The sequence below is a fragment of the Cynara cardunculus genome, assembly GCF_001531365.2.
Source record: "Cynara cardunculus var. scolymus isolate 2C chromosome LG 7, CcrdV1, whole genome shotgun sequence".
Taxonomy (NCBI): Eukaryota; Viridiplantae; Streptophyta; class Magnoliopsida; order Asterales; family Asteraceae; genus Cynara; species Cynara cardunculus.
In genome coordinates, this window is record NC_037534.1 from 6,332,544 (window position 1) to 6,356,722 (window position 24,179).

General features: G+C 32.8%; 1 protein-coding gene and 1 non-coding gene across 3 annotated transcripts; both read left to right on the plus strand.

Annotated features, from left to right (window-relative positions):
- The first annotated feature begins 13,653 nt into the window (after positions 1-13,653).
- LOC112515554 (U-box domain-containing protein 3-like) lies at positions 13,654-17,206 on the plus strand. 2 transcript variants are annotated; one of them, XM_025122442.1, is made up of 3 exons: positions 13,654-13,968; positions 16,161-16,629; positions 16,709-16,985. In XM_025122442.1, exons 1-3 carry the CDS (start codon positions 13,670-13,672, stop codon positions 16,913-16,915), a joined length of 975 nt encoding a protein of 324 aa, XP_024978210.1. In that variant the 5' UTR covers positions 13,654-13,669; the 3' UTR covers positions 16,916-16,985. The 2 variants fall into 2 exon arrangements, with proteins under 2 accessions (XP_024978210.1, XP_024978208.1); XM_025122440.1 differs by having other exon boundaries at positions 16,161-17,206.
- Positions 17,207-21,043: 3,837 nt separating this feature from the next.
- Positions 21,044-21,127, plus strand: TRNAL-CAA. The gene has a single exon. It is a non-coding gene; the product is annotated as a tRNA-Leu (tRNA).
- The last annotated feature ends 3,052 nt before the right edge of the window (positions 21,128-24,179 follow it).

Consider the following 24,179-nt stretch of genomic DNA (forward strand, 5'->3'; position numbering starts at 1 on the left):
ATTTGACAGGACCCGGAACCGGCGGTTCTTGAGATATTGGAAGCGGAACCGGTTAGAGCTGTTCTTGAAGTTTTGGAACCGGAACCGGAACCGCCTCGGGTACTCACTTCCTAAAATATTAAAATTTTGTTATATAGAAAAAAAAAATTAAACATTGCCAAAACACTAAATAAATAAACAAGAATACAAATTATACGGAATAATGGTTACAAAAATTGTTTAATGATTATAAACCATAATAGACTAATAGTAAATGTTGAAAGTTTAACGATTACATACTATAATTGTAAATGTTCAAAGTTTAACAATTACATACTATAATTCGATTTGAAGACGGTCCGTGAGAGGCCTCAGGCTGAGAGTATGAGTCGATGAGACGGGACCAAAAATTTAATCTAGAGTTCTAAGTCTTTGACCTAATTTAAATTTAGTATTAAAAAAATAATTAATTTTTTAATTGAAAAATACCGGGTACCCGCCGGTTCTGGATACCCGGTCCCGGAACCGGTTCCGACGGGTAACAGTTCCGAAAAATTGAGAACCTGAACCGGAACCATTCTCAATCGGTTTCGTATTTTAGGAACCGGAACCACTCATATCGGTTCAGGTTCCGCAACCGACAGTTCCAAGGCAGTTCTGGTTCCACAAGTGGGTACCCGGTTCCATTGCTCACCCCATGTAGGATAAAGATGGCCAAAAATCGGTCACGGTTCAAAATTGGGACAGTCGGTTCCGAACCAAAGATACTAAGACCGAATATAGGCCTGGTCCCAAGCCGATCCTAGTTTAAAAGGGGATATTTTTACTTGAAATATATTGAAATGCTTGAAATTTTTGAAAAAGGAAGAGTAGAAAATCTTGTAATAAATCTAGAAAAAACTTGTATTATAATTAATAAAGCTTACAAAAATTGAAAATTCAGTCCTATACGTAATCGGTCCCAGATCTAGTTTTGAAATTCCCTAAAATTTGTAGTCGAACCTAAACATCAGACAATAACTAATCCCTACCGAAACCAATCGTTGCCGGGTTGGTCCAATGTGATAACCGGTTATTCGGTTATGAAGTTCGGGATAGTTTTTGAATTATGGTGGTGAGTTAAAAGGGTTGATTTGGTTAAATGTTTGAATACTTTTAAAACATTCCACCGCCTCAATTGTTTAATATGGTTATGATGAAATATTTTAAATTATCTCATAAGGGTTCTGATAAAAGTTGGTGAACTCTGAAGTAAAAACAAAATAGGTTTTCTGTGTGTGTACTTTGAGCTTGAGAAATCAGAACTGAGAAGAGAAAGCAAGTAAAAACAATTTTATGTTATTCTTGTCTTGGATTATTTGTTGTTGTTGTTGTTATCTGCATATTCATATCTTGTGATCATAATGTGAGTTTAATTTTACAAACTTTCCTTATTTGGAAGCTGGATGTAGAACAGTATGGTTCTTTATATGAGTTGTTATAAAACTATTTTAGATGCCATAATTGGCAGCATTGTGGGACCTTAATATGTTTATATCATGCGTTGGAATAAGAGTGACATATCAAATAGAGGTGTATTTTGGGTATAAGGGTGATATATCAAGGAGAGGTGTATACCAGGATAAGGGTGGCATAATCATAAGTTATAAAATCTGGGTTTTGATCAAAATATTCATTGTTATTGTCCATCCTTATGATGCGATGACTTGGAATTGTCGCATTTTTTGTGATGAGATAACTTAGAGTTATCACATTCTATTGATGCGATAAGAAGCGAGTATCGCACTTATATGCTGCGATGAGTGAGTTTTGTCACATCCTTGTGACGCGACAATTTGACTTATCGTACCCATGTGATGCAACAAGTTGAGTTTATTGCACTAGTGTGATGCGATGACTTAGGGTTCTCGCACCAGTGTGTTGCGAGGAGATGGGGTTGTCTCACCGGATCAATCCCTATATCAAGCGTGATTCATGAGTGAGTTTGAGATTAAAGGTGATCAAATGTCCAAAATCCTTCTTACATTTTTCACTTTAACTCTATTTCTCACACAATACTTTATCATATATATATATGGGAAATTTATAAAAATAACCGGTTTACACAACCTTTTGCCACAAAATAACCACATTTTAGAGGTTTTACCGGAATGACCACACGGATCGCCCCCGGGGGTGATCCGTACACTACGGGGGCGATCCCCCCATAAGTCTTAAAAAAATTCCTCAAAAGTCGAGATTACTGTTCATCTTCTCGTTGACCGTGTTTGACCTCGCCCCGGGGCGATCCGTACTGTACCCGGGGCTATCCGGGTAAAAAATAATAATAATAATTTGATTTTTTTTCTAATACCAATTTCACTATAAATACAAACCTCCTACTTCATAATTTTTCACACCTTCCCTTTCATTTCTTTTCTCATATATTTTACTCTCACAACCCTTAACCCATTAAACACAATAAACCATTACAACCTTTAATCTACTAAACACAATCAACCATCACAAAACATGAAATCACGTGAAAGTGATAATGTTTGTGTGTATCTTCGAAGTGGCGGTTTATTCCAAGATATAAATAGTGTTTTAGAGTACCTTCCGATAACCTCCCCCACATGTGCAATACGTTTGTCTTCGCCAATAACGTATTCTGGGGTCGTCAAACGTGTGACGAAAAAATTAAGTTTACGTGGTCCTTTCAATTTATTTTTTAAAACAAATACGTTATATCAGTTTATGGACGACGATGATGTGGTAATCCTCCACAACGCCATTCGTCAAATTTTACCAGAAATGTTGACACTATATGTTGTCGACAATGGAGGTTATGAAGGAAATTCATCAAATGCAAACCCGGAAGGTCGAAAAACTTTTTACACCGGTCATATAATGAAAAACCGCGAAATCAGATATAATGTCTGATTTTTTCTCCAAAAATCAACTAAATATTTTTTTTTCGTAACCACAATTATCATCCGGTTATTTTATAACGAAAAACCGTGAAATTTAAAATTAAATACGTAAAAAGACACTTTATGTATTTTTTCCATTTTTATTAAAACCACCCCTTAATTGTTAAATAAAAAACACAAATTGACAAAATAGAAGTCAAATTTCGTCAATCAGATATTATATCTGATTTACGAAACCCAAAACAGATAAAAATAATTTTTGCTTCTCCATAATTATAAAAGTTTATTTTTAAACCTTTACCCATGAAATTTGGTTCTAAAAAAGTTAAAAAATACAACTTCAATGGCGTATCAGTTTTATTAAAAATACAAAAAAAAAAACCGGATCTCCCCGGGGCGAGGTCAAACACGGTCAACGAGAGGATGAACAGTAATCTCGACTTTTGAGGAATTTTTTTTAAAGACTTATGGGGGGATCGCCCTCGTAGTGTACGGATCTCCCCCGGGGGCGATCCGTGTGGTCATTCCGGTAAAACCTCTAAAATGTGGTTATTTTGTGGCAAAGGGTTATGTAAACCGGTTATTTTTATAAATTTCCCTATATATATATATATATATATATCTCTTATAGAATTTGATACCACAGGCTCATTTTCGTTCTGAAATCTAATTTTGGGTTAAAAATATTTTATCTTTCTTGCTTGCCTTTTGAACGCCTAACGTTCTTGCAAAATCAGGGGAAACAAAGTCTTGTAAAAAAGCCCATTTCGTTATTATACATACCACCAATTCATTCATTATACTCCCGTCATGAATGAAAATTGAAAATTCGTAGGGTTTTTCATATCATTCTTTCCTTTTACTTTGCTTTCACGGACGATTAGGTTCTTGTTTTGGTGTGGGTCCCTTTGTTTTTCTCTTTCTTTCCATGGTTAATGAAACAACAGGCAAAATTGCTTTTCGTAACAGTTTGTTTGCAAAATCATAAAGATAATGTTATATAAAAACGGGGTGTTTGGGATTGCTTATAAAAACAACTTATTGACTTATTTCAGCGTGACACCGATAATAAACATTTTTGAGTGTTTGGATAAACAACTTATACCGGTGCCAAACCGGTAATAAGAAGTTTTTGAATAAGTTAAACTCTTCTGACTTATAATAAGTTGATAAGTGCTTTTGTAGAAAAACATAAGTTGTTTCAAATAAGCAATATCAAACACCCTCAAAGTTTTTACTGTCACACCCCTTTAAACCCCAAATTTGCAATTTTTAACAAACCAAAGAGACGAAAAACATAACATAATATACTCTAAATCTAAATCTAGATCGATGTTTTAGAAATAAATAAGTCAAAATTGTCATATTTTCCAAGTTTTTAACCTCATTTGTTTCCAATGGAATCAAAGACAAGACTTAATATTCTTAAATATAAATAATTTTTAAATCAAAATAATAATAAAAAAAACAAAAATTCTGAGTTTTAATTAAAGAACAAACATTAAGAAAACAACAATAAGTCATTTTCAATTAAGAATCCTAATCTTGATTAGGTTCAAAAATTTATGCTCGAATCCAATGCTTTTCAAAAAGAGCACATGATATCATACATCATACAAATATTTCAAGTTAAACCATTAAAATTTTTGATTTTTTTAACTGTTAAAAAATATATCAGTTATTATAACAGTTTGTTTTAGTCTCAGAACTGATTTTTTTTTAAAATTTTATTTTATAATATACGTTGTCAAAGGGATATTCTTTTGAGAAGTCTCTAATTATGAGATATTCGAGAACTAGTGTATCATGTGTTATTTCGTATACTTTTATTTCATCCATGACTAAAATTTAATGTAGTGATTAACGTATATTTGTTTCACATGTATTCGGTTCACAATGTGAACTTCTTTGGTATGTTTTTGAAATAAAAAATTCATGTTGTGAAATAAATATAATTATAAAGCATTTGACAAAAACTCTTAAAAACCATTTTTTAATGCATGGAGTACTGTTTATTGATGCATATTACTTAAAATTCAAGATTAGAAGTAATTTTACGTAAGTACAACTTATTAAAACTCTATTTTAAATTCGTGTAACTAACTGCATATAAACATAATCAAATATAGGATAAACATTCATTTTAAATAATAGAAAATCAAAAATATAATTAAGATAATCATTGAGTTCTAACAAAATGTTTAATTATTTTCTTTATAAAAAAATATTATTAAACCAAAAATAAATTAATTTGTTATTAGACCTAAATTAAATTATAATAAAAAATTGAATTAAAAAAGTTACACAAAAAAAACAAGAACTATTAAATACTTTATTTGATATTAATATCGATTTTATTTTATTTTCAAATTTCTATGCTATCTTCAAATTTATATTTAATTCAAAAATAAAAAAAATATCGGTTTCTCAAAACCACAAAAAATCGTATTATATCGATAGAGACAGGGAATAATAACTAAACATTAAAATGAAGATTTATCTCGTTGCATTGTGCGAGTACCCTTCTAGTGTTAATTAATACATTAAGTAATATAATTGAATGAGAAAAAATCATGTATATAAAATCTTGAGAAAATAGAAATTCTTACAGACCTCACAAATTTTGGAATTATCAAATGATTAAACCCTGCAATATCATACAGAGTTGAGTTCACGTGAGACCAATGGTTTTTCGTAAAACCAATCTATGTTCATTGATCAACTTTATAAGCTAATGATCTAATGGTCCAAAGTTGCACGGTGACAATTTTGTGATTATTGAGAAGTCTCGTGGCAATTTTGTGATTATGAATGTTCAGATTGTAGATCTAGTCTAAGGGTTGAGAATTGATCTTACGGGTCTCACAAAAAACTCTTGGTCTCACGTGATCCTAAATCATATCTTTCATGTTGTATATATACAACCAAAAATATGTGCATTGAATGTTTTTTTTAATAAAACAACTCAATTAACCAATGATAATTAATATAATTGACATAGTTGTGAAGCATAACTAAAAGTCATATAAATTTAGTGGTCATTCTATTAATTTGACTTTTTTTTTTTTTGACAATTAAAATTACTAAAAAACAAAAGTTGATAAGCCTTTTTTATATTTTTCATGTTTTTAAAATAATAATTTAAAATCTAAAATTAATTATTAAATTTTTATTATTAATTGTTAGTTTTCACCCATTATGCTATTTATGTAATTTTTTTAAAATTAACCTGGATATCCAACCCACTATGCGAGTCGACTAATCTCAAAGCAATCATCTGCTTTGCAGATAGTCTGGAGTCACCGCATTTGAATCTCCATGACCACAAGAGGATTTTTTTATTCCTCCTTGGATTTCAACCTGGGAACTCCTGTATTATGTAATTTTTTCTTACTGACTACTATAGTTTTATCTAAATATAAGATAAGTAAGAAGTTTTTTTTAGGGTGTGTTTGGTGTCCAGACAAGACATAACAGTACATGATAGGATAGAACAACTGTTCAACATTTGGTAAGATAAAACTAAACAGAACAGAACAAGTAAAATGATCAATTTACCCCTGCTAAGTTGTTTATTTTAATTAATTTATGTAATTTATTAAATTATAATAATATAATTAATTTTTATAACAAAATATATCATTTGAATTTTTCGTCAAAACAATTAAAATGACACCAAATAAAAAGTTTATGTGGCTTCCAATTTTTATTTTTATCTCTTTTCAATATTATTTTTTATTATTAATATATAGTAAATTACATAAATTAATAAAAATATAAAAACCGTATAAAAATAATATTTTGTAGACAGTAAAATGAAAGTTTAAGAAACATAAAATACAATAAATAAAATTTAAAGAATGAATAAATGTAAACAAATAGACTTATTTGACTATTTGATGTTTTAGAAGAAAATTAAGTTTTATTTTGAGGTTATATTGATAAAATATAAGTCTGTTCCACTTTGTTCCACTCTGTTCCATGGGATAGGGGTGGAACAGGCCTATTCCACTATGTTCCTGTCTGTTCCACATAAAAGTCATGTCAAACATGAAATAGGGATCTCTGTCATGTTCTGTCATGTCATGTACAATGTACCAAATGCACCCTTACAATTTTATCCGATCATATCTTAAATCAAACTATTAACACCGTAAGCAGTGCAGTCAAGAGGATGCTTACGTGGGTAATAGCATTTAGCGTTGATTTCCAACAAAAAATCAATTGATAATATAATGTATTTACTATTTATTAAGTTTAATAATGGATTATTTTCCAGCCTCGTATTATCTGTTGGTATTTAGACCATTGATATTTTAAGAATATATAAAATAATTAGTACTTAACAACTCTATATTTGGATTCGTGTAACTAAGTGCAGATAAATATAATCAAATACTGGATAAACATTTCATTTTAAATATACAAATCTAAAATATAATTAGGATAATCATCGTGTTCTAACAAAATACTTAATTATTATATTTATAAAAAATTATATTATTAAATCAAAAATAAATTACTTCGTTATTGAACCTAAAATTATAATAATAAATAAATTGAATTAAAGAAATTACTAAACAAAACAAGAACTTTTAAATAGTTAATTTGATATTAATATCGATATATTTCTTTTAAAATTTTTAAGATATATCTTCAAATTTATATTTTATTCAAAAATAAAAATATTACCACTTTCTCAAAACGACATAAAACCATATTATAATATCGACAGGAGACAAAATAAAACGAAACATTTAAATCGAGATGTATTTTGTTGCATTGCACGAATACCCTTCTAATTATTAATAAACAATCCATTTATATATTTATCATGATTTTTAAACTCTATACAAGAATAAAGAGAGAAACAAAAAATAGAAAGAGAATTTCAATTATCATCATAATTAAAATAAAAATTAATTTATTTTTCTATAAATAATTCAATAAAAACGAGATTTAAACCCAAAGTATTTTGATCAGTTACGATCCAAATGATTTAAAATTTAGGGGTGAGCAGCGGAATCGGGCATCCATTTGTGAAATCGGAACTCCCTTGGAACTGCCGGTTCCGAAACCGGAACCGATACGGGTGGTTCTGGTTCCTAAAATACGGAACCGATTGAGAATGGTTCCGGTTCTCAATTTTTCGCAACCGTTATCCGCCGCGTACCCGGAACCGGGGGTACCGGGTATTTTTCAATAAAAAAAATAATTATTTTTTTAATACTAAATTTAAATTAGGTCAAGAACTCTAGATTAGATTTTTGGTCCCGCCTTTGCGCCTCATCGACTCATACTCTCAGGCCTGAGACCTCTCACGGACCGTCTTCAAATCGAATTATAGTATGTAATCGTTAAACTTTGAACATTTACAATTATAATATGTAATCGTTAAACTTTCAGCATTTACTATTAGTTTATTATGGTTTGTAATCATTAAATAATATTTGTAACCATTATTCCGTATAATTTGTATTCTTGTTTATTTATTTAGTGTTTTGGCAATGTTTTATTTTTAAATTTTTTTTTTAATATTTTAGGAAGCGGGTACCCGGAACCGGAACCGGTTCCCGGCAGTTCCGGTTCCAAAAATTCAAGAACCGGTCTAACCGGTTCCGATTCCAATATCTCAAGAATCGCCGGTTCCGGTTCAAGTTCCTGTCAAATAGGGCAGGTACCCCGCCTATGCTCACCCCTAATTTAAATCAAGATTTCAGTGTTCTATTATGTTTGTTTCATTGTTACCCAGTACAAACAAACAATTGTATTGGTTGAATTCAAATCCAGTTCCTTCAAAAAAAAACATACCCTTAAAATTTACAGTACAACTAGAAAGTAGATATCTGTTTAAACGTTTTTTAACACAGATAAAACGTTCAAGAAATAATGACACTATAACTTCAATTTAATTGGTTGAATTTGATTAATCTTGTGTCACTTTCATCTTATTGTTTTTAAGGTTTATGTCTTGTTTTATGCAATAAAGTTATATTTAAAATACATAAATGGAAATGCCAAAATTTTGCTACCAAACTTACCTAACAAGTGACAAAAGTAACCCAAAAAATACATAAATGGAAATGCTAAAACAATTCGTTTCACACCATGATTGGTTAAGTTAAATCGTATGTTAACATTTTTATATTAAGACGTTTTAATGTATGTTCATGTTTTTATGTTGACGTATATAGAAATGTTAACTTGTATTAAGCTACGGTCCTTTTACAACTGCCGTTGAAATTTGTCTTTATTATGATTTTGCCATTGCGTCTTTTTGAGACGTCGGATTTTGGGATTGTTTTCATATGAGGGCAGTGAGAAGGTTTTATGACTCATACAAGAAAAAAGTTACAACAATGTCTAAAATTTCTCTCTCAATATAAATAAATAAAAAAAAAAAAAAAAAAATATATATATATATATATATATATATATATATATGTATGTATATTATAAATAAGGGGGAGAGGGAAGTTGCTTTGGGAATCGGAGGAACACACACACAACATGTCATGTGTTTTTCTTCATGATAAATATGGACGTGTTATTCATCATGAATGATGCATTTATGATGAATTTCTTATTTAAATGTAAATCTCACGTGTTTGTCGCATGGGCGGTTCCCGAGTTCCTAGAAATTTAGTTTCTTCCTGTTTACCTAAATGCTTATCCGGTAAGTGCTTACTGATAAGGAGTCATCACTATAATTTATTTTGATGCGTAAGATTTTAGTACATCAAAACGTATCAAATGCAACAATTTACAGGGTAAAAGTCGTGATCTTCTTACTGGGTAAGACTCTCCATCCTTCTCATCTCTCTTATTTGGTAGGATTCTTGCCCTTATCATGTTCATCCGATGAGAAGATTTATCGAGTAAGCACTTACCAAGTAAGCATTTTGTAAACAGTCCCTCAAGAAACATGTCCCTACACACACACACATACACACACACACACACATATATATATATATATATATATATATATGTGTGTGTGTGTGTGTGTGTATGTGTGTGTGTGTATAGTAGGGTTCAAACGAGAACAACGACCAAATAAGAGAACACAAGAACGACCAAATTATATGTGATTTTACACATGATGTTAGTGTAAAATCACATGTGATTCACGCGACTTTGGTCGTGATCTGATGTAACAAATCGTCTCACATGAACAGAAAATGGGATTTGTGAACTTCTTATAAGCCTCAAGTTGTGGACTACATTAACTTTCATCATAGTTTTAAATTGGATTCAAAGTTATTTGATTTGCTTTGCTTTGGGGTGTTACACATGAGGTCGCAGGCCAAGTCGCTCGATCACCATTGCATTGACAATGTTTCATAATCGCACGTGATATTAGTATAAAATCACATGTGATTTGACCGCATTCATATCTTTTCTTTTTATTATTATGTTCTCATTTCATCCACCCTCTATGTATGTATATATAATTATTATTGTTTAAAAATTACATTACGCATGAAAAAGTGGTAAATTAAATAGTATTTTTAATTAAAATAGTCATTTTTGGCTCTTGCTTTCACCTCTTAGCCATTTTTCTTCTAACATCACCAAAATGTCACCAAGTCCACAAGTGGCAAGTCCGTATTTTTCAGAGGGATCAAAGTGTAGAAAAAAAGTTTCTGAATCAGGTTCGTAAGTATAAGGATCAAATCTATTGGTGGCAAAGTATATCATAAAGAAAAAGAAAACAATAATTTTATTAGGTAAATAAACTTTGAATTATGTTTTTTTTTATTAACCTGAATATTCAACCCGTTATACGAGCTGATTAATCCCAGGGCGACTACCTGCTTAGCAGATACCTCGGAGTCACCGCATTTGAACCTCCGTGGCCACAAGAGGATTTTTATTCCTCTTTGGATTTGAACCTAAGACCTCCTGTTACTTTTGACCTTTGAAGTCAAGCTCAAACCAATCAAGCACCACCCTTGTGGTTAAAGAAAAAGAAAACCATAATTTTATTAGGTAAATAAACTTTGAATTATGTTATTAAAATCATATACTTTTCAAAATATATTTTTTATATACCGATGACAGAAAATATATAAAATTCTAATCAAAAAGGGTTGTCGAAGTTTGTTGCGGGTCCTAAGATGTTACAATCATTTTCAATCTCCAGTAACAACGTGCTTAATATGTATGTTACAAACACCCTCTCGATGACGTATCATACTTGATGAGGCTTGTCCCACCATCCTGATGATACAAAGATCGGCTCTGATACCATTTGTGACACCCCAAAGTCCAAAACAACAAGTTGATCTAATAACTTCGAATCCAACTTAAAATCATGGTTGCAGTTATTCGTAACCCACAACTTAAGACTTATAAAAAGCTCATAAATCTCACTAATAATCCATGTGGGACGAGTTGTTACACTAACACTTCAACTTCAACAATGAAAACATTTGTTGATCACACGTGAATCACACACATTTGTGGGCATGTTTCGTATTTTTGTGTTCCTCATGCGAATGATAATAGAAATCAGAATAGAAACAGGTTTCTAAAACCCTGTTGTTTTCGAAATTCATACACCATTTTTTTGGTTTTTTTTATCGTTACATATTTAAATATAAAGGTTACTATACATGTGTCATGTAAGCAAAGTAAATAATGAGGTAACAGTTTTGAAATGTTATCGATTACTCGTTGTTATAATGAGTAGATTTTTCAAAAATAAAATAATATGATGCTATAAATATAAAAAAGTGCACTATCATTTATTGCATTTTAGCCATAAAATAAATACAAAATTCTTTTCACGTGAGATTTAAATTCATTTTTTATGTATTAAATATTATTATCATAAAGTATTAAAACCCTTGTTGATGTTGTATTTTGGTGGAAAGATAATGCTACTGTGTATAACTAAGGTTAAAAAAATGACGTGAGGTATAACGTGGCGGTGAGATCAAGCCTCAAATTTAACACGCTAGGGCGAGGACGCGACGTTTTTCAAGGCATGACATAAGGCGGCAAATTTTGTATGTCATATATAAAATTATATGTTCACATATATGTTTTTTATATATTATCTAATCAGATATGATATTAAAAATTGTACATTCATCTTAGAATAAGAAAAATCATAAAGATTATTATTATAAAATAGGTGTTGATTAAATATTTAAAATAGAATTTATAAAAGTAATTTTATAACTCCGTTTTAATCGTGAGTTTATAACGTTTATGAATTCGTGAAACTATGAGTGATGTGATCAGATAAATCTATAAAAGTGTAAAAACAAAATCAAAAAAACTATTTTTTTTGAAAAAAAAATCTCTGTCTTGTAAAAAATACACATCATGAGACACCTCAAGACGACTATACATCTGAATCTACTTTTAGTACTAGCCCCAAATCATAAACATTCAATTATAGTTTTAAATGATTATGGATTTGGTTGAGATTTTTACAAACCAGCTGAGTTAAAAAAATTACATAAATTACCCAACTTAGGGGTTGTTCGGTTCGTTTTATGTTAAAATCTGTATGAATATAACTGTCTGTATTAGTACAGTTGTCTGTATATTAGTAGATAAGTTGTTGTTCGGTTGTTGTGCTGAATAAACAGTCTGAATGTCAGAAATGACCATTTTACCTTTCAGTCTATATCTTTTACCAGTAACTACATATTGTTTCCAATCTAGTTGATTTGTGCCCTTAATTGAGTCCAAATCTTCAAGTTCAATGATCAAATAGATCTTTCATATAATTATGCACATAAACAAATTAGTGTAGAGAAGGGGGTTTTCCAGATTGGGGGTTTTCCTAAATCTGTATCAAAAAACTTTCCTTCGTAGTTTCAATCTTCTATTCACATCTCCTTTTTTTGGTTTGAACCAGCCCTAACAAAAACCTCCATTCATTGTTACGGTTTTCTCAGCGATGGAGATGCACAAGTAGACAGAGACCAACATCTTTTATTTCCTTTTTGCCGTTCGATGGAGACTAGATGTAGACCAGGTCGAAGTAGATCCACGGGGTGAGGAGAGAGAGAGAGGGGGGGGGGGGGGGTTCCCCATCCTATGATAGATGCACGAACGGAAGTTGCAGAAAAAGAGTGCAAGTAGAAGAGGGCATAGGAGGGGAAGGGAGCGGTGCTGGAGGTCCAAGATTGGGGGTTTTCCAGATCTTCACACGGTATTGTCATTTCGAAAACCACAGGGAGAAACAGAAAATCTAGAAGAAGAAACCATGGGAAGAAATCAAAAACCTTGTTAAGAACAAACCATAGGAAGAAATCAAATCACTGGGAGAAAAGGTTTTCAGCTGAAACTTGAAAGCGTGAACTGGATCAACAAATGACCGGTTGATTTCATATAAAGGAAGAAGAAGACAAAATAAGGGGAAGGGTAAAAAGGGAACAAATGGATCAATAAATGACTGAATGTATATGACTCTACTTTTGCAGTTGAGTGATTCAGCCATTGACTGACCGAATAAGCCCATACCAAACAGTTATATATGGTTGTGCGAATAAGCAATATGATTTATACAATCCATTAAGCCGCAACCAAACAGCCCATTAATCCTTGCTATTTTTTTAGTCTAATTTATTTGTGAATTTAAATTTAAAAGAAAAAGGCCGTTGAAAATAACTGTTGCTTAACGCCACGGCACCACTTCTCACGTTACCTCTCTACCTTACATTCTTTTAAACACAAAAAACACCCTCCCACTTCACTCGCATTCTCTCTCTCTTTCTTTCTTTCTTTCTTTCTTTCTTTCTCGTCGGTGGTACCACATGGATTCACTCACCACCACCTCCGTCTCCACCGCCGCCGGCGACGGAGATCATACTCCAACAACCCCCACCACCATCATCACTCATACGCTTCGTCTCATCCAAGACGATAACCACGATCCTTATTCCAAAATTGAAGCAGCTAAAGAGATCCGTCGACTAACCAAAACATCACAGCGGTGCCGGCGCCAGTTCTCCGATGCCATCGTACCTCTTGTTTCCATGCTTCGCTCTCCATCTATTGAAGCCAAAGCGGCAGCGCTCCTAGCTCTCCTTAACCTTGCCGTCCAGGACGAAACGTATGTTGATCTATCTGTTTTGATATTTTTGTTTTGAGATATAATTAATAATGGTAGATGCTTTGGAGTGTGGTTTCTGTCACTTTCTATGCTTGTGTGTGCATCCTTTTCCTTGGATTCATCAATTCAGCAAAAAAGGAAAACACAATAATATTATTAAAATATGTGTTTGTGGTCTCTGCTTTTTGATCGATCGCTCTTCTGATTGGTTACTTGAAAAAAGGCAGTTAGATCGAATTGAAACCTAATCTGAAGGATAATTCGCTTAGGCAATCATGAATTCGACGTAGTTTCAATTAGGACGCTGGTATTATCAGCAATAGTTGCTGTTCATCTGTAAAATCACCAATAGGGATCTTCTTTTGGAATTCATGAAAGAAGTTGAAATCATAGAAAATTCTCGAGAATTGATATGATGATAATTAGTTTGATTAGTCTACACTAGACAGTAATCGTTTTGTTTGATTAATTCACTTTGAAGTTAATCGTGGTTGGTGTTTTTGGGAGGCCGGTTTCTGTCACTTTCTAGGGTCTTCTTATCCGTACCCAACTTTCCTTCCTAGGATTCATAAATGTAATGATGTAGAAAATCTTGAAAGCCATATGTTTCTGATCTCCGAAATAAACTCTGAATTCAGCTTCCCAAACGATAATTTGTAGAAAAAAACAGAGATTGAATAAAATCTGTTGTCTAGATTCTGCTATCAAAGAAAGAAACATAAAATCCATTCATGTTTCAAGATGTATATTTGGGGATTATGGAATTCTGTGGAAGAAGTGAAAATGAAAGAAACCTTAGGGGACTTTTTTGTTCTTTTATGTTCTTGATTTGTGTGCTAAAAAAACAAGAAAGAGTCTAAAGTTAGAATACAAAATCTACCTAACTGATGATATAATTCATTGAATTTGCTTATATTCCTTTTAGGAAATCCGCCATACTTTGGGTAAGGAGAAAATACTATATATAACAGTTCGTATCATGCATATTTTTCTTGATGTGGTACGATATATAAAAATGGGCGTGTCGCTCGACCTCATATGCATGTTCCAACGTGTTCGTATGCGAATCACGAATCTTGTTTTACCGTGTCATCTTGACCAACAATCGACCATTGTATTTAATATTTATGTGATGGATAACCATAAACATTTATGCAATGAATGGTTTTTAATTGGGCATAGCATCTGATGCTTTTATGAATGGATAATGTTTAATCTTTTGGTGGGGTGGGGTGACTTTGGTTTATACTTTTACTCACTTGTCACTCTTTCATTTCTTTTCTTTTCGTTTTATTTCTTTCCTTTTTTCTTTTTCCCTTTCCATTTCATCTTCTTCATGAAGCTAATTATCCCATCACATGCAACAGAATCTGTTAACCATGATGGATGGAATAATTTCTTTAGGTTTTCCTCTTTCCATCATAATTAACATTTAAGGACCATTTACCAAACACTTATCGAGTAAACACTTATCGATAAAACTCAACCCTATCATTTACTTACCGGGTAAGATTTTAGTCAAGAAAAACGACATCATATGCAACAATTTATCTGCTAAGCACTAATAGAGTCATTGCCCTCACCAGGTAAGACTCTCGGGCCTTGCCTCGTTCTTACCGGCTAAGATTCTTGGTCTTTATCATTATTCATTCGGTGAGGTAATTTAGTTTGGTAAGCGCTTACCCAATTAAGAATTTGGTAAACGGCCTCTTAATCCAGTTCGTGGATATCAAGATTTTCTGAAAAGTGACTTCTAGTGTTGGTAGTATAATTGCATTTTTAGAGGAATGCTATATGCACTTCTTTTTATATGAGATTCAAGTCAAATCATGTACTAGAAATGTAAAAAGAAAGTTTTGATGTTGATGTAGTGGTGCATTTAGCCTACCCGTGTTTAAAAACCCATGTTAGCTAGCTTTTTAAGAAGCTGCTACAAGTAGCAATTTTCTATTATGTCCGTGTATTTTTCTAATTATTCTTTAGCATGTTGTTATAGATCATTTTATATTGTAATCTACATGTTCAGCTAGTTTTTATCAAACCTGGCTAGTTTATCGATAAACAGCTAGTTTGTGGAAGCTACTTCAAATTTCAATACTTTAAACCTTTATATGTCATTTGTTTTATAAAAAAAAACGAAGTGAAAATCTGAAATGATGGTAATTGTGTTTGTTATGTTATTTTCTCTGCAGAAACAAGATTAGTATTGTGGATGCTGGTGCCTTAGAACCAATTGTCACATTTCTTCATTTGGGCAATTTGAATTTGCAAGAACATGCAACGGCATCATTAGCCACCCTATCTGCAACACTTGTAAAACGATCGACCATCGGTGCATCTGGTGCCATCCCGTTTCTCGTGGAACTCCTTGGCCACGGTAACACCCCTCAAGTCAAGATGGACGCGATCATGGCTCTTTGCAATCTCTCATCCGAGCCACCCAATCTCGCCCTCATCCTTCAATCCCACCCTATTCCTTACTTAGTTAACATCCTTAAATCCTCCAAAAAATCCTCAAAAATCTCCGAAAGATGCACCTCTCTTCTTGAATCTTTAGTTGGTTTCGAAGAAGGACGAGTCTCCCTAACTTCAGAAGAAGGCGGCGTGCTTGCAGTCGTGGAGGTCCTCGAGCGTGGGTCCCCCCAGAACCGCGAACACGCAGTGGGTACACTCTTGACTATGTGTCAAAGCGACCGATGTAGATACAGAGAACCGATTCTTAGAGAAGGTGTGATTCCAGGACTTTTGGAGCTTACAGTTCAAGGAACCGCAAACTCTCAGACGAAAGCACACACACTGCTGCGATTACTACGAGAGTCTCCGTACCCGAGATCAGAGCTCGAGCCCGACACGCTCGAGAACATCGTGTGCGATATTATATCGCAGATCGAAGGGGAGGAGCAAAATGGGAATGCAAAGCAGATGCTGGCAGATATGGTTCAAGTGAGCATGGAGCAAAGTTTGAGACATTTACAGCAAAGGGCACTGGTATGCACTCCATCTGATCTACAGATTACTAGTAATTGTGCTTCTGAAGTTTCTTTGAAATAAGGCATTCACATGTGAATTTTGTGGGGTTTGTTGATGAATATAATATTGTGAGGTGAAAATTTCATATTAGGGAAAGCCAGTCCAGGCCTTGTGTGTTTATTGGGTATCATGTGACTGGTGAGTCAATAAATTTGCCAAAATTGTTGTTCATTGTAAAAAAACTTGTGTTATGTTAACCCTTTTGTACAATAGACTTGTTCTTTCTTTTTCCTTCATAATTGTCGGTGTCCGAACGAGCTAGTTTGTATCTATTTAGATTAATTTCATGAATCTTAAAGATAACAGTCCGGAAAATCCTTAATGACCTTGAGAAAACTCGAACTGACGACCTACAGGGAAGATTCAATGTTTGGCATTTATTTACTAGTTGAACTAAAGACCCTCAAGGTGGACTAGTTGTTCTCTTCATGACCTAAATTAAATATTTAAATCCTATGGATCCCTCAAGATAATAGGCAGGAAAATCCTTGGTAGATTAGAGGTCTGCAATGTTGTATAATGTGTTTTTAGCCTAATTTCACCATTCCGAAGGGGTTTTTAAAGTTCTTCGGTTGATTTCGAGAGATTTTTTTAGTTTTTTTGTCGATTTTGAGGGACTTTCCTTGGTTCTTTTTATTGATTTCGGGATACTTTTTCGGTTGGTGGGGACATAGACAGGAAATTGTTTCTAATTTATGTAAAAGTGCGGAAAATAATTAATAGGGGCCCATTCCCCATCCTTTACATACTACACCTGTCATTGTTTTTCGGATAAATCAGGACCATTACGATAGAACTTCCATTAAAGTGTTGAATATGAATGTTTTCTAACTTATAAATCATAAAATAGGGTAAATATATATATAAACATCGTCCAACTTTCATGCAAGTTTTTTCAAATCGGTTACGTTTCCGAATAGTCGACGGAGGGGACATGATTATTACTTCGAATTAAGTTTTTATTTGAATATTTAATAAAAATATATTTATAGATAAAAATTTTAGGACCATGTCCATAAAAACATTTGAATTTAGATGATAAAATTTATTTTCTTATTTGACTTTTGACTTTGTTGTGTTATTGTGGTCCTGTGGGGATTAAAACAAAGGGAGGGGGCCTAACACATCATAAAGGCTTCTTCATAATTGAGTTGCCATATATATCAACTTATTTCAAAAGTTGATTATGATTGCATTATTTTTATATGTATTATTTTCCATTAATTGTAATAAAAGGAAAATCGTTAGTAAACTCATATATATCGTAATCAAAAGATTTGACAGGAAACGGTTGAATGAAGTTGCGGTTTTTGCTCGATGAAGATATGCATCATGAAAGTCGTCGTTAATGTATTACGGAACCTAGCTTCAATATTGTTTTTTCCCCATATACGTCGTGTTTGGTTGCATTAGAAAACCGTGCAGTCTTGTTTGGTGAAGAGCTTAGGTGAAAAAGAAGATTTGGGGTCGGGAAGGGGGGATGAAACAAATAGCAATTGAATATTCCTTCAAGTGTCTTTATCTTCTTGTTTGTATTCTCAATGTCTTAATAGAAAAAAGTGAATGGATGAATTTAGCTGAAAGAAAGGTCGACATGCAACGCTCGATGAAGTGGTTGAATATCTGTGTAGCAGGTAAAGTGGTTATACATAATAGAATGAATTAGACGCGTATTGTATTAGTTGAAATTTTGCATCGTTATAATAAAACAGACGAATTTGATTAAATTTTGATATATTTTGTCTGTTTTTACTGCAAAATAATTATGGAGTAAATATTTCTAAAGATATTGTATCTAGAAAGCATTTTTTAGATTTTCTTTTTTAATTTCTCTATTGCAGTTGGGTTACAGAAGCCAATAATTTTTACAACCGAAGAGTTTGATATGCACATGAAATCCGATTATTATGTATTATGTGTTCAGTTTCTTGTTGTCTCGAAAAGTGTCGGTGGACGTACGTTTGTTAAAAACAACACAAGCAAACAAAGTGTATTATTATACGATGTTCATGATATTATATACCATATGCTTTCAAACATCATACTCGACTTAGGAAAACCACATTTGATAAAACTAAAGGATAATTATTAGATGATTAAGAATTTTTTAATGGTTTAAACATGCTGATAATCTATTAACTGTTACAAAAACAACTGATATTGGTAAAGAGGCATCTACTTCTGATCTAAAAATGGACTGATAATCACCTATGAGCGACTAGAGGGAAAACTACAAATCTAAGAGCAATGCGCTAGTCAACCTGGTAGAATTGGGTAGGTAAAATTAAGAAGGGGGTGGCCCTGAGGGGCCTGGCGATGAAAGCTTTCAAATAAACCTAATAATGTTAAGATGGGGGTCGCCCGATTCCTTATGTCATGTCTTTTTTGATCCCGAAGTGCCTTTGGCATGATCGTTTCGAAGTTCTTTTTTTTCATAAGATAGCCTTTTTGAAAATCAGGACAACTGTTGAGCGGAACGTTTCTTACCACCACCTTGGTTGGGATAAGGGTGCAGTAACATTGGTAAGAGCAGTAGAATCGGCCGCAATATATTGGTTAAAGTGTTTTGGTGACGATCATATTATATTGAGTAAAGTATGAGAGGGTGTTTGGATGTGATTTCATTGTTTGAAGTTGTGATGTTGAATGTTTGACAAATTATTATTAATAAAGTAATATATTAAATAAAGGTAAAATAAAAATATACTATTCATTGATCAATTTTATTGCAACAAAAATCAAACAAATTGTGCTACAAATGGACTAATCAAATGAAGACCATAAAAAGATTGACAATAACAGCCTGATTGGTTTAAGCTTGGCTCCAAAGATGAAAAGTACAGGAGATCTCGGGTTCAAATCCAATAAAAAATAAAAATCCCCTTGTGGTCATGAAAGTTCAAATGCGGTGACTCCGGACTATCTGCAAAGCAGGTGATCGCCCTGAGATTAATCAGCTCGCATAGCGGATTGAATATCCAAGTTAATCAAAAAAAAAGATTGACAACCAATTTTCATGTGTTGTTTTTTATTATGAAACAATGCATGTAAAATTACAGTCTTGTTTCACAATGTGATTATATTTTTAATGTGAAACAACACTCTACATTTGCATACATTTTGTTTCACAATCTGACCGGTAGTTCTTACGGTTCTCAACCTTTTTATAGTTCTAAGAGTGAATTACATTTTTGGTCCCTAGTTAATACATGTTTTTTCGGTTTTCGCCCCTCTGACTTGTTGAGCAAATTCTAGGTCCATTTTTCGTGTTTCGTAGCCCAATGTAGTCCCTCCCACAAACACGGTTAGTGTAAAGTCTCTTAAGTGGGTCATGTGTCCCTCACTTGAGGAGAATTTTGGTCATTTAGGCGAAGGACCAAAAATGAAATTTACTCTGTAACCTTCGTGTCTTATTTTTGTTTCAATTAATTACATTACTTTTTTAATTTTGATCCTTGAAAATACATTTTTCATCTCTTATTTTCATGTACCTTTTTTAAGTTTATATACGTATGAGTTCTTAAAGGATTAAGGGGTCGTTGTTTACCAAACACTTACCCGGTAAGTGCTTACCAGTAAAATGTAACACTATTATTTACTTACCGGATAAGATTTTACTCCGCTAAAACGACATCGCATACAACAATTTACCCGGTAAGCGCTTACCGTGGTAAGAGTCGTCGCCCTCGCTTACCGGGTAAGACTCTTGGTCTTTGTCTCGCTCTTTCTAGATAAGATTTTTGGTCTTTACCATATGCATGCGATGAGGTAATGTTACTTGATAATCGTTTACGCGGTAAGCGTTTGGTAAACGAACCCTAATTTTAAATAAACTTTTTATTGTGAAATTTTCAGTGCTAATTATATAACTAAAAATATTACATAATAAAAAAAAGTTATCTGAAAAAAAAAACTAATTATTATAAGATAAATAAAAATTTAAAAGTAATTCCACAAAATATTCATTTATATATTAAAATAATTGTAAATAAAAAATGGAATTAATAGTCTTTATAGAATTTAAGTCGACCTTCAGTTCACAATTGTCAGGATGGCCGAGTGGTCTAAGGCGCCAGACTCAAGTTCTGGTCTTCGTAAGAGGGCGTGGGTTCAAATCCCACTTCTGACATTATTTTTAATTTCTATTTTTAACCCTGTACTTTTTTTAAACTCTAATTACTCCCTGCAAATTTTGTATATAACCAATCAACCCTTCAACTTTTTGTTAAAACCCGGATTACCCCCTTTGGATGTATTTCCATTAAACCCCTTCATTTTTGTTAAATTCTAGAAAAAATGGTACAAATAGCCATTTTAACAAACCAAATTTATCGGTTCTCATTTCTCTCCTACTTATTCAACAAAATTAGCACATTCGTAAGTAAGCATTCCTTAACTTGAGGAACAGAGGGGTCAAAAAATGAAATTTTTGAAAATGGTCTGCAAGCAATACATCTGCAACATGAACCAAATCTATAAATTAGTGACTCGTTTACCTAAATGCTTACCCGGTAAGTGCTTAACGTCAGCAATCAACACTATAATTTATTTTATTGGTAAGATTGTAGTACATCAAAACGTATCATTTGCAACAATTTACCTGGTAAGCGCTTACCCGGATAAGAGTCGTCACCCTCACTTACCGGGTAAAACTCTTCATCCTTATCATCGCTCTTACCGGGTAAGATTCTTGGTCCTTGCCATGCTCATCTGGTGAGGACAATTACCCGGTAAGTACTTACCGGGTAAATGTTTGTACCCCTTAGTCTAAATAACTTCCTCAACTTGCCGACCCGTTCAGAAAATTGTTTTTTATTTTTTATTTTTGGTCATTTCGCAAGTTGAGAAAGTGTTACCTATGGAAGTGGTGATCTTTTTGAAAAAATGGGAAAGAACTGACTACTTTTGTTAATTTCCCTAAATTTTATCGTCCCCGTATCTTCCACCAACTATTGGTTGTAATGTATGTTGGTCGCTTATCTCAAATATAATAAAGGTGTTGTTTATTTTTTAAGAGGTGCTGATGTCTGAAGTCTGATTTCACTTCTGATTTATAAGAGGTGGTGTTGAAGTCTGAAATATGAATCGGTCAGACTTTTGTTTTTACCTCTGAAATATGAAATCTGAATCGGTTCAAATTAACAAATATATGCAAAACAAGAAGGAACCTATGAAGAAATTGAAGTTAAATATTTAAACTGTAAATTAACAGGTTGTTGATTGTATTTTTACATACTTCAAGAAGAGAAACAAAGCCAACAATGTTACTGCGAACATAAGAATTTGGGTTTTCCATGACAAACAAAGGCAAGATTTGATTAATTCAAAACCAAACCTAGTAACCAAATCTCAAGTAAAATATGAACATATGAACTATTTTTCATGAAAAGCAGTAGAAAAAAAAAAGATATGTCTTGGAAAAAGGAGATCGATAAAAAGCAGTAGAAACAAGACAAAAACTCATTAACCAAAGTCTAATAGTCAACACTCAACAGGAACATAAAATGTTGAGAAACAAGATAAAAAGCAGTATAAAAAAAGAGATTGATACCTTGAGAGGTTGAGATCTAGAAATCTCGAGAGGTGTGAGATGGAGAGCTGTGAGAGATCGGAAAAAAAAAGCAGTAGAAAATTTCAGAGGTGAGAGATCGATGCCTTGAGAAGAAGATCTGGAGATCGAGAGCTGTGAGAGAGAGAGATGGGAGAGAGAGTTTTAAAAGGTATTAAGGGATCAGTTTACCACTTAAAGTATTAGAGGAAACTCAAAGCTTTTAAGCTTTTATATGAAAGAAAAAAAAAAGACAAGTACTCTTAACACCAAAAACGTATGATCAAATCAGACTTCAGAGATATTAAGAGCTGAATATCAAAAAACAAACAAGCCCTAGATCATCATCATACTTTAGAAAGTAAACCGAAAATCCGATCATATAACTTATGGTCAGTAATTTTTTTTAAAGCAAAATGCATTAAATATCAATAAACTGTTAAAATATCATAATTCACAGTTTAACTTTTTAACATTTTTTGCACCAATTAAATCATCAAGCCTTCATTTTTACACCGATGTTCTGATAAATGAAATCAAATGGGCATTACCCGTGAATATTCGGTCGTAGAATATTTAATGGTTTAAAAAATTGTTAATTGTAAAAAGATTATCAAGAAAACTTGGATTAAAAAGAGGGACCATTGTCGACATTGCAGGAAGGAGGGGGGGCCAACATAAGGAGGTTGCCGAGAAGGGGATTGTCACGGGGGCCATGCATGATTTGTGGGGACCTACAGCCGTTGCGTCCTGCAGGTAAGGACATCATGACTTGTATTGTATAAGTTATATAATATGAGTTTTGTCACATAAACTTTAAATTCCAGATAAAATTTCACATATGTATTATATTCATTTTTTTTTATTAACCTGGATATCCAACCTGCTATGCGAGCCAACTAATCGCAGGTGAACCATCTGTTTTGCAGATAGCCCGTATTATAGTCATTTATGTTAAGGGAACATGAGAAAAGGTTGCTCGACTTTATGTTTTCTCATTTTTCTAAAACACATATAATAATACATAAATAAAGAGACAAATGAAGTAATACCAACACTTCAATTTGGAGTAGTTCACCAATTAACGACGTATATTTTTCTGAGGCCCACATTGAAAAACTGATCCATTATTAAATTCTTATAGTATAACTTAAAGCCTGTGTACATTATTATGACCATTTGGCTTTTTGTTAAGTAAGAGGCTCGATGGATCTCGCTCACACTAATGAAATAAAAATAAACAGAACCGAACTGAATCCCCGTTTATATGAATATTTGAAGCTCTTAATTAGCATGATCTTGAAAGACTGTAGATTGTGAGAGAAGGTTGAAGAATCGGAGTATTTCATGTTTGATAACATATTTATTTATACTCAAAAAAGAAATATGTCTTTATGACACGATGCAAAAGTTTGGAGATAGATCATGTAGACGTATCTAATCGACAAAACATGATTTTTCTTTAAAAAATTGTGCATTGCATGTTGCAGTGTGTCAAGTTGCAAAATTCATTATGAAGATATGCAGGATTCAATGCAGACATCTGAAAATATCCAAACTGCCTTTTTTGAAAACTTTATTTAAGAATTCTTATGATAATAGTGAATGTGTGATTAGAGGACATTCGAAAACA

Coding starts and splice junctions, on each gene's coding strand:
- LOC112515554 (XM_025122440.1), top strand. CDS start 13,670: ATGGATTCACTCACCACCACCTCCGTCTCCACCGCCGCCGGCGACGGA. Junction 13,969..16,160: donor CTTGCCGTCCAGGACGAAAC/GTATGTTGATCT, acceptor TTTTCTCTGCAG/AAACAAGATTAGTATTGTGG.